The sequence below is a fragment of the Triturus cristatus genome, chromosome 9 (genome assembly GCF_964204655.1).
Source record: "Triturus cristatus chromosome 9, aTriCri1.1, whole genome shotgun sequence".
NCBI classification, from domain to species: domain Eukaryota; kingdom Metazoa; phylum Chordata; class Amphibia; order Caudata; family Salamandridae; genus Triturus; species Triturus cristatus.
Window position 1 is genome coordinate 164,759,393 of NC_140592.1, and position 19,585 is coordinate 164,778,977.

The 19,585-nt window shown below is 47.9% G+C and overlaps 1 protein-coding gene across 4 annotated transcripts in view; it reads right to left on the reverse strand.

The window, feature by feature from the left end:
- Positions 1-19,585, reverse strand: part of TASOR (transcription activation suppressor) — a 1,129,919-nt gene that overhangs the window by 699,944 nt on the left and 410,390 nt on the right. For all 4 annotated transcript variants that reach the window (XM_085624658.1, XM_085624660.1, XM_085624657.1 and 1 more), the window contains exon 10: positions 15,453-15,556. In XM_085624658.1, the coding sequence (XP_085480784.1) occupies positions 15,453-15,556 (104 nt within the window). The remainder of the gene's footprint in view (positions 1-15,452; positions 15,557-19,585) is intronic.

Consider the following 19,585-nt stretch of genomic DNA (forward strand, 5'->3'; position numbering starts at 1 on the left):
GGCTCCGAAGTAGGCTTTGGCCAGCTTGGTCCCGAGCCAGGAGGCATTTTAGAGTATTTCGGTGCCGAGCCAGAAACACTGGTGCCGACCTTGGCCTTGAGGCAGAGGTGGTGCCGAAGCCTTAGATTTTTTTAGGGACGGTGGGATGGGGGAGAAGGTGTCTTCCGTACTCACGTCCCCTTGTCCCTGCGGCACATCATCTTCTAGGTTGATCTGCAGTCGGACGCAGCGGAAGCCAGTTCTTCTACTGCCGCTGATAACTCTTCTTGTTCGGAGTCTTCTCCGAAGAGATCTGGTGTGACATCCAGCCGCTACGCTGCATCTCTTGACGTCAAGCCCGAGAATCACATAGTTTGCTTAGATCTGAAGGATTGGCACGCGTTGCAGTCTTGCTCATTGTGCTCAGGAGACCAGCACAAATTACACACCTGAGGAGAGTCTGTGCACGGATATTTTGCGTGGCAAAGAGGACAGAATTTAAATGGGGTCAATTCCATCGACAAGGAGCCGAACGGACGCGGGTGGGCCGGTAGGCCACCCTCAGATCTTCGGACCGAAATCTCGAAGTCTTGAGTTTTTATTCGAACCGCGAAAAGAGAAGCGCGTTTGTGAACAATACCGTTGAGGTAGAAAGAAGGCGGCACCGAGAACGCACCGAGGGGGAACCCGAGGATCGATTCTGAAGCAGAACACAGCAACACTCATCTGAACCCGAAGGCAGAAAAAAACAATCTAACAATGGAGTCGATGCCCATGCACACTATCACCAAAAGGAGGAGTCCCCTACCTCGTGACTGGAAAGATTTCTTCTAACAAAAACAACTTGCAAACGTCCGGAACCAACACTAGATGGCAGGAGTATTGAAAGCATGTGATCTAAAGCTCACATGGCTCGAACATAATATTCGTATAGACGCATCAAGCGGATCAATTGTGTAATTTTTTTACAATAGATGACAAACCTTTTACACGACGCATAACATGCTCTAGTGGTGAGTTTTCTTGCTTCTTTCAAAACTGTCATGCAATCTGGTGGTAGGTTTAAATGTCCAAACTGACTTCAGGAGCCAGATTGCTAGGCTGAGCTCCTTTGGGTTTGGACGTCTGATTTCTCCACGGCTCTGTGTGAGAAGATTAGAAGAGAGGTGCAGTTTTTGGTGTGGCTCTACTGACAGTTCTAGTAGTACGGTGAACCATGGTTGACGAGCCCATGTGGGCGCCACTAGAACCAGTGTGAGTGATGTCTATTTTAGTTTCCACACCAGTAATGGAAGAAGAGGGAGAGGCGGAAAAGCCTAAGCAAATATCCATGACCAGTTCATCCACAGAGCATTGCCTTTGGATAGATGGTATGGGAATCTGGAGGCAAAATTTGGGCATTTTGAGTTCTCTGCTGTGGCAAAGAGGTCTATCTGTGGAAATCCCCATTTTTGAAAGTACGGAAAGAGAACCTGGTGATGAAGTTCCCATTTGTGTACTCGTTGCCTCATCCTGCTGAGGACGTCGACAAACAGGTTGGTGTTCTGCTAGAAGATTAATTTTGCGCTGTATCGCCCAATATCAGATTGTCTGAGAGAGGAGTGACCGCTGTAGAGTGTCCCCCCCACCCCCCCCCCTGTTTTTGTACATAATACATATGTCCGGACTAAGACAACTTTCCCTACTAGGTGAAGCTGGAATGCGTTTAGTGCTAGATAAACTGCTAGAAGCGCCAAGTAATTGATGTGGAGAAGTAGGAAGCTGGCTCTGTATATACTCAAATTGAGGTATAGTGTGCACAGAGTCCAGTGGAACCCAAAAGGTAAGCAGGGGTAAAGTTAGCTAGCACCTTACTCACCATTTGTGGTAGTGTGGTCGAGCAGTAAGGCAGTATCAGAGGACAGTGTTAAGCATTTGTTGTACGCACTCAGTCAGCAAATGAATTCACACACTCAAAGAATGAACTTCAGACCAATTGTTTTTGTATGAAAATATTCTTTAAGTTATTTTATTTTCTAGAACCAAGCAAGCCTGGCACAGGTAAGCAATAAATACTTTACAGTAGTAATGCAGTTTGTAAACAGTTTGAATTGTAATTGTATATGCACTTTTTTGACTTACAGTATGGTTTCAGAGAAATGCAATACTTTGTAAATACAGTACATAGACTTGAATGGGCTTTTCAGTAAAATTACAGGTAGGTTACTTTTGAGATTACTTTTCTTACTCAGAGCAGTATACCTGGATACTACTCTGAGACATTTCCTGTAAACAGGCAAGTAAAATCGTTTTTGTTAGTTAGTGCAATTTTAAAGAATTTCTTAAGGTTTTCAAACTCCACACTCCAAGAAAAGAAAAGCAGTCAATGTTATCCTATGGAGGAAAGGAAAATGCTACTTACCAGTATGCATCTGTTCTTGGCATGTAGAGCTGTAGATCCACACACTTATGCATAGATCACCATCTGGTGTTGGGCCCAGATATTTGCACTTTGTTGTTGTCCTGGAAAGTCTTTGGAAGTCACGGGATAGGTGGCTCCTCCTTTGGACAATAGTGAGCATGGGCATCGACTCCATCGTAAGATTGTTTTTTCGCCAAGAATGGAAATGATGGAGTTTTGTAAGAAACAGAAAAGATGTCCATGTATGTTGTATCTAAATAAGATAATACTGGAACAGAAAAAGGTAGCTGGGGAGGTGGGTGGGCCTGTGTGGAACTACAGCTCTACATGCCAAGAACAGATGCATACTGGTAAGTAGCATTTTCCGTTCGAGGCATATGAGCTGTAGATCACACACTTATGCATAGATTGCATAGCAGTACTCCTCCTTAGCAGCCACCACCAATGTCTGTTGCAGTAGTTTGAAATAGTGTTTTATGTACAGCTTGGCTCACACTAGCTTGTTGTTTTGCCTGCACATCTACACAATAGTATTTCGTGAATGTGTGCGGTGTAGACCATGTAGCTGCTTTGCAGAGGTCATCTAGGTGAATGGTACCTAAAAATGCCATTGAAGCATCTATCTTTCGGGTAGAGTGGGCTTTAGGGGGGAATAGATAGTGTTTGTTTTGCCTTGTGGTAGCAAATTTGTATACATTTAACAATCCACCTTGCAATGCCAGATTTTGATATGGGATTGCCTTTACGTGGCGGTGAGAAGGATACAAAAAGTGGTTTTGTTTTACAAAAAGGTTTTGTTCTGTCTATATAGTAAAGGAGTGCTCTCTTTACATCTAGTGTATGAAGAGCCCTTTCTGCTACTGTTTGTGGTTGTGAGAAGAACACTGGCAACTCAACAGACTGGTTCAGATGGAAGGGAGAGATAACTTTAGGAAGAAATTTGGGATTTGTTCTGAGAACCACTTTGTTATGATGGAGTTGTAAAAATGGTTCTCGAATGGTTAGTGCCTGTAGCTCACTGACTCTTCTAGAGATGTAATGGTCACAAGGAAAGCATCTTTCCATTTGAGGAATTGTAGTTCGCATTTATGCAGAGGTTCGAAAGGAGGACCCATTAGTCTTGTGAGGACGATGTTTAGATTCCACACGGGGGGAAGGAGGTACCCTGGGAGGAATTATTCTTTTGAGACCTTCCATAAATCCCTTAATTGCGGGCACCCTGAACAGTGATAGGTGCTGTATATTTTGTAAGTAAGCTGCAATGGCAGCGAGATGTAACCTAATTGATGTGTATGCTAGATTACACCTCTGAAGATGCAGAAGATAGCATATGATGAGTGGAGGCATCTAGAGGGTTGATGTTGTTATTGTTACAGTATATAACAAATCTTTTCCACTTGGCTACATAGCAGGCCCTAGTGGTGGGGCGTCTAGCCTCTTTGATAACGTTCATGCAATCAGGGGGAAGATTGGGGTAACCAAACTCTAGGACTTCAGGAGCCAGATCGCTAGGTTGAGCTGTACTGGATCTGGGTGGCTGATCTCTCCATGGTTCTGTGTTAAGAGATGTGGGGAGAGGCGTAGTTTTCGGTGTGGGACTACTGATAGTTCCAGTAATGTTGTGTACCAGGGTTGTCTGGCCCACGTTGGAGCAACTAGGATCAGTGTGAGCGACTGTTGTTGCAGCTTGCGTACCACTAATGGAATGAGTGGGTGAGGCGGAAAAGCTTACGCAAATCTGCCTGACCAATTCATCCATATCGCATTACCTTTGGACAACGGGTGTGGATATCTGGCAGCGAAGCTTGGGCATTATGTGTTGTAATGTGTGGCAAAGAGATCTATCTCTGGCTGCCCCCACATTTGGAAGAACGGTTGGAGAACTTGTGGGTGAAGTTCCCACTCGTGAATCTGTTGTGTCTATCGACTTAACAGATCTGCCATATGATTTTGAGTTCCTGGGAGATGTTGTGCTAATAGGAAAATGTTCTGAGGAATGGCCCATCTCCATACGCTCTGTGCACTTTGAGAGAGCTGGAGAGAGTGCGTCCCCCCCCCCTGTACGGACTAAGCTTTGCCTGATATCTGTTTCTGGAATGATTTTAATGCCAGAAAGATTGCCAGTAATTCCAAATGATTGAGGTGGAGTAGCCTTTGCTGAGGTGTCCATGTGCCCCGTGTGGTGTGATGAAGTAGATGAGCTCCCCATCCGGTGAGCTATGCGTCTGCTGTTCGCACAATCTGTGGAACCGGCTCTATGAACAGTCGCCCTTTGGAAAGGTTTTGGGTGTTCCACTACTACACAGAACGATGTGTGCTGACGTCCACCAACACCAATTCTGTCAGCTGACCTTGAGCTTGGTTCCACTGACGTGCTAAGCATTCCTGTAAAGGGCGCATCTGGAGTCTAGCATGAGGTATTATGAATATGCAAGAGGCTATTAGTTGCATGAACACTCGAGCTGGAAGTAAGTGTTGAGGTTGGAATCTTGCTATAAGAGCTTGCATGCTTGCTATCCTGGCTGGACTGGGATATGCAAGGCTTTTTGAGGTGTCTATTGTTGCAACTAGTTATTGTTGGATGTGGGATGGTTGGAGGTGAGACTTTGGGAGATTTATGGTAAATCCCAAGTCGTGAAGTAGTTGTATTGTGGCATGTGTGTGATTTACGCACTGGATGTGTGACTTTGCTTTTATGAGCCACTCGTCTAAATATGGGAAGACGTGAATCTGTTGTCATCTTAGGTGGGCTGCTACCACTGCCAGACATTTTGTGAAGACCCTGGGTGCCGTGGTGACTCCGAACAGGAGGACCTTGAACTGGTAATGCTGGCCGTCTACCACAAACCGAAGGTATTTACTGTGAACAGGGTGAATGGGAATGTGGAAGTAGGCGTCCTTGAGATCTAATGTGGCAAGGAAGTCGCCTTGTTTGAGTAACGGGAGGACCTGCTGAAGAGTGACCATATGGAAATGGTCTGATTGTATGTAGAGGTTTAATGGTCTGAGATCCAAGATGGGTCTCAGGGTTCCGTCCTTCTTTGGAATGAGGAAATACAGGGAGCAAACCCCTGTGTTCTGGTGGTGAAGGGGAACTGGCTCTATGGCATGTTTTTGTAGGAGGGAAAGTACCTCCTGTTTTAGAAGCGTTAAGTGTTCTGCAGACATTGGACGCTGTCAGGGTGGAATGTGCGGGGGAGTGGAAGTGAGCTCCAGGCAATAACCGGATTGGATGATTTGTCTCACCCACCTGTCTGTGGTAATGGTGTTCCAGACAGCTAGGAACTGTAGCAATCTTCCCCTGACCGGAGTAGAGTGGTCTGGGGGGAGTGGAGGGAAGTCATTGTTTAGGGGTGGAGGCGGTACAAGTGTTGGTACTTTTGCCTCTACCCTTATTGTTATAGCCCCTGTAGCCTCCTCTGAAATAGCAACTTGTGGATGAGGTCTGTGTTGGACTTTTGTACAAGTGGAGGGGTTTTCTGTGGAAAAGCCTCAAGCGGCGCCTCTGTTAGAGGAGCGACGTAAAGAACTTGTGGGAGCTTGCGATTGCAAGGCTCCCATTGATTTGGCAGTGTCGGTGTCCTTTTTTATCTTTTTTAAAGATGAGTCTTCGTTGGGTCCAAAAAGGTGTTCCTGATCAAATGGCTGATTTAATATAGTGGTTTGGACCTCCGGCTTGAAGCTGGTAATGTGGCGCCCTGCACGTCTGCGTTAAAGGACGCAGGTGTTAACACCCCTGGGAGGCTGTGTCTGCAGCATCAAGAGCACAATGAATGGAGGTATTTCTTACGACCTTGCCTTCCTGGATGAGATCATTAGCTCGTGTCTTGTATTGGTCTGGAAGGTGTTGCAGTAGGGTCTCTAGCTCATCGTAATGTGCCCTATCATATCTTGCAAGCGAAGCCTGTGTGTTGGCAATCCTCCACATGTTAGCTGCGTGGGACGCTGTTCTTTTACCGGACGCGTCCAGCAGTTTTTATTCTTTATCAGTAGGTGGGGCATCGCCTGTGGTTTGCGAATTGGCCCTTTTCCTGGCGTTGGAGACCACTAAAGAATCTAGGGGTATTTGCCCTTTAATATAAACAGGGTCATATGGGCCAGCTTTGTATTTCTTTTCTACCCTAGGGTTAATGACTCTGGCCCGTACAGGATCCTTGGACACCTCGGGAGCATGTTTGATTACCCCTTTTAACATGGGGAGAATGGCACTGGACCTGTGGAAAGGTCCTAAAGTGTTCATGAGGAAATCTTCCTCTATAGGGTCTGTATGTAGGTTTACCCCGTGGTATTCTGCTGCCGTGTTTATCAGTTGAGTGAACCCTATTGTGTCCTCAGGAGAGGATGACCTAGATGGGTTGATGTCATCCTGAGGTGAGTCGGGGACATCTGGTGTGTCGTAATCTTCCCATGGATCCTTTGGGGAACCAGGAGGACTGGGTTCCCCTAAAGGGTGATCATCCCCATGTCGTCAGGGGTGTCATTATCTTCTGGGAGGTGGAGAACATGGTGGGGGAGCTAAATATGGGATAGGGGAGTGGTGGGGAGGAGGAGAAGGAATCCATAATGGAGAAGTAGCAATGTCTCACTTTTTCAAGGGAAGTGGAGCTGGTATAGGCTTGTCCATTTTCCGTTTTTTTGAAGGGCTAAGTATGAGTTGCCCTGTTTTAGGGTCTCTTTGGAGTGTTTTTTGGGTAGGATCCAGTCGAAAAAGTTAATCTTCATGCGCGTGTCCTTTCGGCGCCGATGTGTTGGGTGCCGGTTGTTTATTTGGAGGCTTTTTGTGTACTTTAGGCCTGGAATCGGTAATTTTCTTCGATCCCGACAGTGGTTTCGGTACAGACTGTTTTTTTCGGTTCCCGTGTTTTTTTCTGATCCGTAGGTCTGTGCTCCGAAGGCTGCGAGCCCGAGGTTTTTGGAGCCGGGTGTTTGCTGGGTTCCGAGGATTTTTTCGGAGCCGGGTTGTCCGTGCCAGTGGGCTTTGGTGTCAAAGCGGAGGTAGGCTTCGGCGCTGAGGAAGGCATCGGTTTCTTTTTCGGTGTCGGGGATGGAGTTTCAGCACCGACTGCAGGCTGGCTCGATCCAGAGTGGCCTCAAAGCTTTTGTACTGGCTTCTGTGCAGAGCCCGAAGGCGGGGCGTGAGAAGTCTTGTCCCGGTGTGCACCTAGGCCCGAGGGCGAAGGTGTGACCGAAGCCTTTTTGGAAAGGGGGGGTGGGGACGGGTCGACGTCAGTACTTACGACCTGCTGCCCCGGAGTGATGTCTTCGACGTCGGCTTCGGAGGAGCTGACGGTGCTCTGTTGGATTTGCTCCTGCTCCAGTACATTGATGCCTTCCTGGAAGATGTCGTCGGGGATGGATGTCGATGATAGAGCCATTGTTCTTCGAGCTCGACGGTCCCGGATCGTCTCCCGGGAGTGGAAGGAGGCACAAGCTGGACAATATTTGGCCTCGTGCTCGGGTGAAAGGCCGAGGTTACACACCTCATGAAGATCTGCGCGTGGAAACTTGGATCCACATCTAGGACACTTTTTAAAAGGAGTCCTTTCCATGAGCCGAAGGCCCAATGGCGCAGGTAGGCCCGAAGGCCTGCGTCAACGACCGGAATCGAAGATTTGAAGCTCGGGTAGCGATGCGCATCGCAGGGGAAAGAGATCAAAACAATACCGAAGTACGGGTAACGACACCGAACTGGAGCGCGATTAACACATCCGAGCCCGATGGCAGAAAAAAAACAATCTGACGATGGAGTCGATGCCCATGCACACTATTGTTCAAAGGAGGAGCCACCTAACCCGTGACTTCCAAAGACTTTCCAGGACAACAACAAAGTGCAAACATCCAGGCTCAACACCAGATGGCGATCTATCCATAAGTGTGTGATCTACAGCTTATATGCCTCGAACATAGTGTTATCAGTTTTGAGGTGAGTATTTGGTAGTGGGAGTTGAGGTTTTAGGGGCAGACTCATGGGCTCCCCAGGGTCAAGGATGCACTCTAGTTACACCCTCAGCGGCACTAGGGCGGCCGGGTAGAGAGTGCTGAGGCACATTGTTATCCAAAGGGGGGTCTGGATGCAGGGTTTTTAGTAAAACAGGAAAATTGGTGCTCAGACTTGTGTTAGCTATGCTCAGAGTGAATACGGTGCTGCCAGGTCAGGGGAATCACCCTATAACCCCAGTGAGTGTGTGAGTCCAAGAACCCACACTGATAATAGGAACACAGTCCTGGGCACACGTGATGGGGATATGACAATGCTATAAATGTCTCGTTTGGATCAAATTGCGATGGTCGAAACCAGCGTACTGTTCAAAGTTATTTAATGGTACAACAACCACAATAAAACAACCAGCCGACACGTGTTTTGTCACACCAGGAATAGTCCCGTGACTCTTCAGGGCTGTGTAGCGTAGTACAAAAGGAGAAAGTAGTCCCAGAAAGCCGGTGTTGAAACAGACCGGCCGTGGGCTCAGAGGGAACGAGTAAACCCTCAGTGGGAATAAGGTAATGGTGTCCAGTTTCTAGTTTTCAGAGGCAGGGGCTGGTACGCCAGACAGTGGTGGTGAGATGGTGGCCTGGATATACAGTGAAGATGACCAACCAGTGTCTATGAATAAGTGATGAGGCGGGTACGCCATGCAGCAATACAGTGAACAGACGCCTAAGTGTATCACGTAGAAACAATCCCAGATATGGGAGCAATGAGGCGGGAGCGCCGTGACGAAGTGCGTGTGATGGAGGTAGTGAGACACTGGTTCCGTGTTGATTTCCGGATCCAAAGGGGACTAGGGGCCTCCGGTTGGTGGCTGCTGGCAAGCAGGCCACTTAGTTGTGGGAGCAAAGCTCCTACACTTTAGCTCAGGGCAAATGGGGAAACAAATTGGCACCAAAGATGCACCCTCAGCGGCATTAGGACGGCCGGGTGCAGGGTGCTGTTTCGACATTGGGCGCCCTGTTGGTTTCAATTGGGAACCTCCGGTTTGCAAAGACACTGCAGGCTTGGGGACGAAGGTCTTCTGGGTGCGACCACCACTTCAAGAGGTAAGTTGGGAAGTTAGGGGTTGGCTAGGCACCGTCGGTTTGGGCACCCGAGGCCGTGGGGCATCGGGTGCAGGGGGTGCCTTTTGGGGTGAGATCTTCTTACCAGCTCCTGGTCGTGGTTGGGGGGAGGGGGGGGGGGGGGGAGGGGGGGGGGCTTCGTGATTTAGGCTGCAGGCGTCGGCTGGAGGCTTGAGAAAGGGCATGGGTCGCCAGGTCAGGATTGCCACGGGGGACCGTCTCGTGGTGTTGGCCCAATCGAGCTCGGGTCATAGATGGCAGGTGCAGAATGGGACGGATCCGCGGTGTCCAGCCAGAGCCAGAGGTTGCAGATGACCAAATCCGGTGATCACAGGAGACAAAGTCTTTGTGGTCGAAGGCAGGCATGTCCGCCGGGGTTTGAGGTTGCTGGCTGCAGGACACACCGGGATTTCGCAGGAGCAGGTTTGAGGTGGAGACCGGCCGGTAGGGCTGGGGGCCAAGTCAGTGGGCATCTTCCTCTTGTTAGCTGCTGCACGGCTGTTCGGTCCTTCTTCTACTTCTTGTAGTTTCTTCATGTCTGAGGAAGCAAGGTTCAGGATTTAGGGGTGTTACAGGTAGGCAAAAGACAGGGACCAATGAGTCCCTTCCCTGGGTGGGTGCACCCCCTATTATGCCACCCTCCAGTGGGAGGAGGGCTTGAGACTGTCCCTGATTGGCTGAGTCCCCCCCCCCCCCCATCTGCAAGATGGTGGGAACTGAGAGTTGCGCCTCACCTCGCCTCCCCCACCTGAGGGGTGGAGTTGGCAGAGGTGGGCACACCTCTCTTCCTCATTGTTTTTCCCGCCGGTTCTCCCGCCCAAAGTGGGGGTTAGAACCAGTGGGGATCAGTTGCTGAGAGCAGCAAGTGGCCTGGGGAAGCTCACAAAGGCAGCAAGCCTTTGAAGCTTTCCCTTTGTGAACCCTGCCCATCCTGGGGGAGGAGGCTTTGGATCTCATCCCAGGATGTACATTGTTTCAGGCCCCAGAGAGCAGCAGGCTCTCGACCCAGGTCTGGTGGTGGCAACTAAAAGCAGCCACTCAGCCTGGACACTAGTGGTAGGTTAGTTTTCAGGGGGCATCTCTAAGATGCCTTCTGTGTGCGTTTTTCATTAAACCCCACACTAGCATCAGTGTGGGTTTAATGTGCTGAGGAGGTTGATACCAAACGTCCCAGTTTTTAGTGTAGTCATTATGGTGCTGTGGAGTTCATAATGACTAACTCCCAGCACCATATACTCTTGATGGCAGCACTGCATTTACTCGGTCTAAGAATGGACTTAGACACTGTAGGGGTACAGGGCTCATGCACTTGTACCCTCACCTCTGGTATAGTGCACCCAGCTAGAGGAGTGACTGAAATATACGAGGGCAGTGGGCTGTAGGTATGGCACACAGATGTGTGCCATGTAGACTCTTCACTTTGTACTGCACCAAAACACGCAGCCTGCAAAGGCAGTGTGTGAGTGTAAAGGTACAGGACCTCTAAGAGTGGCACAATAAGTGCTGCAGCCCTTAGAGGCCTTTTCTAGTCCCAGTGCCCTGGATACCTGTGGTACCATTTACCATGGGCTGAACTGTGGCCAGAGATGCCAATTGGGTTTAGGCTTCAATGCAGTTTTAGGATAGTGACTGAAGTGCTCCCATTGATTTTGCCACTTCTGTATCTTTTTAAAATGTTCTCAAGTGACACATCGACTTGAGGGCCAAAAAGGTATTTGATGTCAATTAAGATTCTGAGCCATGCATGTCTTCTAAGGAGAATGCTGGTGTTAATTCCCCTTTCTGCAGTTTCAGCAGCGTCTAGTGCACATCTAATGGAGGAATTAGATATTTCTTTTCCCTCCTGCACTAGCTCCAGTCCTCCATTTTTATACTTCTCTTGGAGGTGTTGTGGAGTAGGTCCTCCATTTCGAGTTCAGTGGGCTCTATCATATCTCACCAACAGTTCTTGTGTGTTGGCAATGCACCAATTGTTGGCAGATTGTGCAGGTATTATTTTGCCTGATGCATCAATTAGCTGAGACTCTTTGTCTGCAGGAGGTGCATCTGCTGTAGTTTGAGAATTTGCTCTATTTTGAGCATTGGATACCATTAGGGAATTTAAAGGCAACTGCCCCTTGATAAAAATTGGGTCAGAAGGTGTGAGTGTGAGAGTGTGAGAGTGTGAGAGTGTGAGTGTGAGAGTGTGAGAGTGAGTGAGTGAGTGAGTGAGTGAGTGAGTGAGTGAGTGAGTGAGTGAGTGAGTGAGTGAGTGAGTGAGTGAGTGAGTGAGAGTCGACCCTAGGTGTTAGTATGTGGGCACGTATAGGGTCTATAAAACATAATCGGCATTTCTAATCATGCCTTTTAGTAGGGGTGAACTTTGAGTTGTCCTATGTGTAGAACCTAATGTTTCTCAAATAGAAAATCCTCTTCTAAGGATTCCTTTTATAGTGTAACTCAAAGGTATGATGCTGCCTTTGAGATTACCTCCTAGTATGATGTGTTATCAGGAGGCGATGGCGTTGCAGAGTATAAATCAGGGTCATTATCCATAGTTTGATCAATATTGTAATCATTCCATTTGCCGAGTGGGTTGTGTCCAGCCACCCCTGTCCCGATGTGGAGTCCGGGGGTGCCCCAAGACCCGGGTAGACAGGGAAGAGCCGCGGACAGAGCTTAGCGGCTGCAGTCCCCCCCCCCGTCCAATCCGGGGCCTCCAGGAGTATGACCGCCTAAAACAAACGAAGAGTGGCAGTCCTGCTACGTGGTGGCCCTGCGGCTTGAAATTGTAAGAGGAGCGGAGAGTGGCAGCCCTCAGATCAACAGCAACCTGGGGTAAGAGTTGAAAAATAAAATACCGGGATCCGCTGTTGACTCTCCTTGGTGACAGGCTGTTAAGGGCCAGTGGAGAGAAGCTTGGGGTCGCTTGTGGCCCCAAACCAGAAGACCGTGGTACCCCGGCAGGCCTCGTAGGCCATAAACTTAAAGAGCTAACACACCGGGCCTAGGAAGTGGCCTAAGGGGTAGTAACCTGATCCGGTGCCCAAACTCAGATTAAGTGCGTCGCCCCTCAGAGGGGCCCCCGTGCCCAACCTACGCGCCCGGGTCTGTGACCGGCTGGAGTGCCCACATTGGTCCGCACTAAAGGTACACACTTGAGCCAATCAAATCAAATAAAAAGATACACAGTGGCAATGGAACACCCAGGGGGTGGGGGCTAGACTCAGCCAGATGACTCCCCTAGAGCCGTGGGTAGGGATACTACATGAGAGCCCTCATTGAAAGACATTATGAAGGCGATAAGAAGTTAGATATGGTCAAGGAGGAAGTGAACCTTACTGCAGGCTAACTTACGCAAAATGGCGGACAAAGTACTGAGGCAGAAATGAACATAGGAGGTATCCTAAGCAAAACCAAAAGGCTGGAAGAACAGGTGGAGTGCTTCACAAAACAACAAAAAGACATGATGGCCCGCATCGATGACCAGGAGGGAAGGGCCAGATGCAACCACATCTGCGTGGTGGGGGTCCCGGAGGGGGTGGATGGCCAGTCACCAGATCTATTCCTGGAAGACTTGATCCTTCTTCCCCCACCGGCCCAAGCGCATGTCCAGTTACTTTTCAGTCGAGCAGGCACACAGAGCTTTGGGACCGCCACCGTGCCAGAGAGCCCCCCGCACACACCATTATTGCGAAATACTGAATATCCGCAGTCGCAATGCAATTGTGCAAGCGGTAAGCTTGCACGGCGATCTACAATATGAGAATGCCACAATCCGAATCTTCCCGGACTTCATCCTCAAGGTAGAGCGCCAACGAACCATTATTGAGAGATACTGAATTTCCACCCGACAAGATCATTTGATGCGGTCAAGAAAACCTTGAGAGACAAAAATCTAAAATACATGATGCTTTCACCATTCTTTTCCCGGCGAAGCTCAAGGTTCTGATGGAGGGGAGGCGCCTCTTCTTTGCGACGTCAGAGGAAGCGAGGGACTGGCTGGAGGGTTGGAAGGTGGCCGGCAGGGGGAAAAACCAGAAGAAACTAACTGACTTAAGCACCAGTCCACAAAAGGAACTGTCCGGGTGTCTCCGGCCCACCAGTCAGACCCAGAGATGGACAGGGATGAAAGCCGATAAAAAACATACAACATCCTACGGCTACATGGAGTAACGAGTTTCTTGGTTGGGCCCAAAGGGGGATAGAATGAGAAGAAGCGCCCTAGGAACAGAGTGCCCGAGATGTTTCAGTTATAAAATAAGACAGTAGTTAGCCTGTCATGACAATGGCCGGGGGTCATTAGTTTGAGAGGAGTTCACATTAAAAATCTTGAAACGCAGGTCGGCGGCGAACTGCCCTCCAATTGCTTAATGCACAATTTTGGGTGACAGGCACTCTGCAGGTGGGGTGGTTTTATCCCATTAAGCAGGGGTGCAGGGAGGGGGGTAATTGGGTCTTTCATTGTTTGTATTGGTGGGTTGAATAGTTATGCTCTTAAACCTACCAGCAAATGTATAGTGTGAACACTAACTGCCTTAACCCCTTTGGGTGGGAAGAAGGGGAGGGGGTTAACGAATAGCAATGGAAACCTCTCAACAAGAAACTCAACGTATATGATCATGGAATGTGAATGGGTTGGGGGAACAAAATTAAATGTACCCTGGTTCTGCAGCATATCAAATGCCATCTCCCTAATATTGAACTGATGCAAGAGACGCACCTGAAGGGGAACCAGTACAAGGCCTTAGATCTATTTGGATACAAGCTAATAGCCCATTCAGGTTTTACATCCAACTCCCTGGGGGTGGCATCCTAGTGAGGAAACTAGTGCCACTAACGATAACGAATACATAGTCCAACAAATTACGCTGCCACGTGGCCCTATCTGGCACCTGGAGGGCATATCCATAAACCTCTGCTCTCTATACATTCCACCCAATTGCACATCAAGGTCCTGCCACAGTTCACCGCTCGACTTCTAAAATTGCCTCCTGGAATCCTCCTGGTGGGAGGGGACATGAATGATGTGATGAACCCCGAAATAGACCGGTTGAGTATAGCTAGACACCAGGTTGGGGATGGGGCCCTTCCTGACTTTGACTCCGCGCTAGGCCTGAAAGACCCATGGAGAATTCAGAACCCCCACTTAGAACAATACACATACTATTCAAAGTCTCACGGGTCCCTATCCCGCACTATCTTCTTACTCAACACAATCAAGTGGGGAGCTTCCTGGGCACGTAACACCTAGTGCGAGGCATATCAGACCACTCGCCATTGGGGGTGGCGACAGTTCAAATTAATAGGTATCCTAGACTAGAGCCTTGGTTCTTGAAAGACAAGGGCATCAAAGATAAATTGAATGCGAAACGGAGTCATACTTCCAAGAAAATACAGGCTCGGTCTCCTCTCCGTGCACTCTCTGGGAGGCATTCAAGACCATAACTCTGGGACAAGCCCAGGCCTTGATAGGTGGGAAAAGGAGACACAAATGGCATGTAAGACAGAGCAGGACATCCTGAGGCTGCAACAAGAGGTGGCATGGGACAATAATGCGGACGCCTTGCACAGACTAGCATTGCGGCAATAGGACCTGAGAAACAGGGCAGACAAAACGGTTAATCCTAAGAGGACATACAGAATGCCTGTTTGAAAAGATGCATTCTAAGAGGATATACAGGATATCTGTGAAAACAAAAGCCTAAGTTATAAGGATGGCAGGAGGTTCTTTTCAAGGGAGCATTAAAGATAATTAGACTAGGTGAGTTGCTGAATTTGGATGGAGGTAGGGGCTACTCTAAAAAAGCTTCTTTTCATTTCTATTAATAATTAAGTATGGACACAACCTGCAAATCATAATACCATAAGTAGCAGTGTTAAAATAAAGATAGGTGGATTCTAATTCAATGTGCCTTCATGTGTATGACACCGATAAGAAAAGGAAGGTTTACAAAGGCGTGAGAGAATGCCGCTTATTTCATTTGGTGGAGCTGGTCATCAAAACATCAATTGCAATATTGTGAATAAGCATTACCTTCCTCGAACTTGTTGTACGTCTCCTTATATAATAATTGTGGTGGAACTTTTTTCTTTAATTGGTCAATGTTCATTGCAGTTTCCAAATCTAGCTTCTCGTTTCTGAAAAAGAAGTTCACATTCTCATTTAAATATGGGATTTATGTTTAAAATGAAACCTTGAATAAACCTCACAGCTCTACATGAATAGGGTAAGGAAATCTACATACACAAGCAACTATTCTCTAGAAAAAAAAATCTTTCACATACCAACGGATACACAATCATTTTCAGAACATCTGCACAGGAGATGTTTCAAGGTGTGGTGCACTAGGTAAAGAATCTGGTATGACCCAAACTGTTATACCAGTTCTCCAACATCAACCAGAAACAAACCTCTGGGCAAGTGAGCAGGTCTCTCAGGGAATGGCCTAAACCAAACTCTGAGTCCAATTGCAGCACTTGCTAGTCTGGAGACATCTCATCCTTCAGAGCGTCACTGCCAGCCTGCACAGGTAAACCGGGCCAAACATCTTTCAAATGCTTCTCTTGGGACTGCCCCACAGCTCCACTGGATATTACTCGAAAAAGAAGTGCTCTACCACTTCATTGGACACCAATAAATGCAAACACACTGACTGTACACTTACAAAACCAACTAAATAATTTTCACTTAGAAAGCATATTCAAGTTAACAGAAATCAAAAAAGGTTTGGCACTCTGTGAAACAAATAATATTCCCCACCATTGGCAAAGGCCCCTGGATGCTCTTCTGTTCATATTTAAAACGCTTCAGAGTAACAGAAGAGAATAAATCAAGCCGGTGGCCAATTATGGGACAAACAGAGTTCATTCAATATCGATTATAAATACATTAAAGTGGAACACAGGAATCAAAATCATTAAGTTACTTAAATAAAAATTCTGCTTGGTGATCAAGACAACTGAAAAAGGGTGCAGACATACCACCTTTAAATATATGCATGCATTTTATTTTTTATATACATTGTATGTACTGCACTGCATTAAATTATTGCCTTTTAGGCATTGGAAAAATACTGAAATATGTAGAGAGGTTTTCAGAGCGAGGAGCAATAAGATTTAAAATAGGAGGTTTTACACTTTTTTAATCCTAAGGCATGGAATTTCCTGGAATTGTGTATCACTTGAGGAAGTTTGTTCCTCAGGTGTAGGCCTTCCACTACGAAACAGCGATCTCAGTAGGGTCTTATTTTAAAATTGTGAGAAAGGTGAGGAAATTTGAGCAGCGGGATAAGCAAACAGAGGGTATCTTTAAATGTGGTCTTTCAGGTGTTTTGGTGCTGAGCTTTCTAGAAATTTAGAGGTAAGATAGGATATTTTGACGGACATTCTGTCTTTCACTGCAAGCCAATGGGGGTTCTGCTGTACTAAGTGATGTTTTGAGCACTGCCCAGAGCGAAGATCATGCAGATTGCAGTACTTCGTGTGGGAGCAAACACTAAGTCTGATCACAGCCGGCTGGATATTTTGGGGATGCGCCCGCCAGCTGGGAGCAGAATTGTGTTCCGTTTCCCTGCCCGCACTGATGCAGGCAGGGAAAAAGAACCCATTGTGCTCCCATTCAGAGTAAGGAAGCGGAAATTGCAGCTACCTCCAGGCGGGAGCAATGTCAGCTCCTGCACCATGTGGGGAATTGGCAGGGGCCCTGGGACTTCCCCTACAGCCTCTAACATGTGGTGTGTGGGTGCCCCCGGTGGGCACCAACGCATCCATATCTGGGTATGGAGTATCAAGGGTCTAATGAGGCTTGTGGAGGGGGGCTGAACACCCCCTTCCCCTTAGATTCTGGCCCCATGGTTGGGGTCCCCAGGGCCCAAGACGACTTGAGGTAGGAGAGTGTCACGCCACCTCCCCTGTTTAATTGCTTTTGGCCCTGGGGGATAAGATCCCTAGGGCTCCTTAAGTCTTGTAGAGGGGTGCCACATGGCCTCCTCTTTTTAAAGGAACTCAACCCTGGTAATGGGGTCTATGGGCCAATTAATGCTCTGGGAGGGCAGCTGCACGCACTCCACCCATCTAATATATATGTTTTGGCCACGGGGGATGGGGGACGGGGTCCGTCAAATGCTGTGTGCTGCATGGGGTAGACATCCTGATGGGGGTTCTGCCCGGGACCTGGCATGAGGTGAAATCCTGTGGACAGCCCCATACTGCGCTTGGCGAAAAGTCATGCACGGCATGAGATTGGCTGCCGGCAGGGAGTTGGATACATGTCTTGGCTGCAAGCCAGGCCCTGCAGTCAACCTCATGCTTTGCTTGGCCGTAGGCTCTGAACGGTGTGGGGTTGGCTGCCTCCAGGTGGGTTGGCAAACCGGGACTGGCAGTTTCCCTGTATGGAACCCCCTGCTGTGCATGGCCAAAGGCAGTGCAATGCGAGGGGTTGGCAGCACACTGCTATGCACAGTTGAAGACTGTGCGCAGATTTGGAGTATTGGCTTTATTTAATATTATAAAATAGGTTACAGTGATGTTATAGCTTGGTGAATATCTCAGTGTCCACGTTTTGAACTTTAAAAAAAAACACAGAAATTCACCAGTTATACTTAGCAGAGCTGACTAAAACTCGCATCCCTGCCATGCACTGATTATGATTTCAAATATAAAATCACTCATCACATGTTCTATGATATCACTGATGACATCATCCAAGCATCTTTTATACACATTGCTCTATAAACTGGCATGGCATTAGAGCTATGAAATTTAATGTAAAATAGCTCAGAATAATTAATACAAAGCTTCATGAGGCGGAAATGATTTGTATACTGTTACCCTTCGGGTCTATTTAGCATTTCCATAGGGCTGTAATTTTGCATAAAATAATGGCGAGAGTGGAAACAATTTGTTGGTAATATTAGTTGGCACGTGGGGACCTCACATTTGCAAATATTTTGTTTGTGGGTAGTTACTTGATGGTGAAAGATCAAAAGCTCTGTGCCATGCGCTGCAACACAGGGAGGGCGGACGGTGGGGGTCCTGCTGCCAGGAGAGGAAGGAGGGAGGGCCTGAGTATCATGGGACCCACTTCCAAGTGAGTGCTGCTTGTAAACAGACTTGTGGATGCATTTGCAAGCAGGGTTTGTGTAACTTAATGAGGGTGGAACATGGGGTTGGGGGTAGTGGAGGGATGGGGTGGTGATAAGGGTGGCCTTCTACTAGGGGTTACTGGTGAAGAGAAAGGGGAATCCTAGAGTGAAGCTGACCCATGTAAAGGAATGTGTTGCATTTTAGTTCCTTTTCAGTAGGACAGTTTGTTTGCTTGACACTATCGTGTTTGGCAACAGAAACACACTCATCCTGGGCAGCTATGTGTGAGGGGGGCTGGAGGCTTGGGATAGACGGACTTGAACATTAAGAGCTGGCGTATTTCACACACTGCATGTGCTTAACTTTGGAGAGTACGATCTGTGTCAAACACAGTGTAGAAACTTGGGGCAGTATTGCTCTTAAACATGGACAGGGTGCCAAGGAATGTCAGAGAAATTGTACCAGCATCCTCCCCTCTGACCTACCCTTCCTCCACTATTAATCTCTGCAGCACCCCAGTTGTGAGCTGCAGGGACAGACTGGTGTAAGCCACCCCTTCCCCGAGAGAGGACTTGCAGAGAGGTGGTTTTAGACCGAAAAGTTGGAAACAGGGTAAAATACATTACGTGGCCATGTTTGCCCACCTTCCTGGCTTTTTGGGGGGATTTATTTCCTGTTTTTGAGCGGTTTACTTTAAAATGGTGCAATTTAGTTATTTTATCCTGCCCCAAAATAAATCATTTCCGTTGCAAATGAAGTTTACTTTCCCGTTTTAGAGCTCGCAGCTGTCAAACATGTCTTGGAGGGAGGGAAGCTAGAGAGGCCCCTTGTTCAGTGCAGTAAACTGAATGGTGGTGTTTGGCGCATTGAGGCAGCTACAACCTTGTATTGCAGCAGACAAAATACATTTTTGGATGCAGAGGAAAAGAACGAAAACTAAAAATGTGAGCAGAAAGGGGCACTCGCTAACATGTAAAGCTACCTGAGTTTTGCTGCTACCTCGTAGGTGTAGGGTTTCAAAGCTTCCATGAGGAAGAGGTACTTTAACCCCATCTCGCCTGGTCGACTTGTTTGAAACGGTTT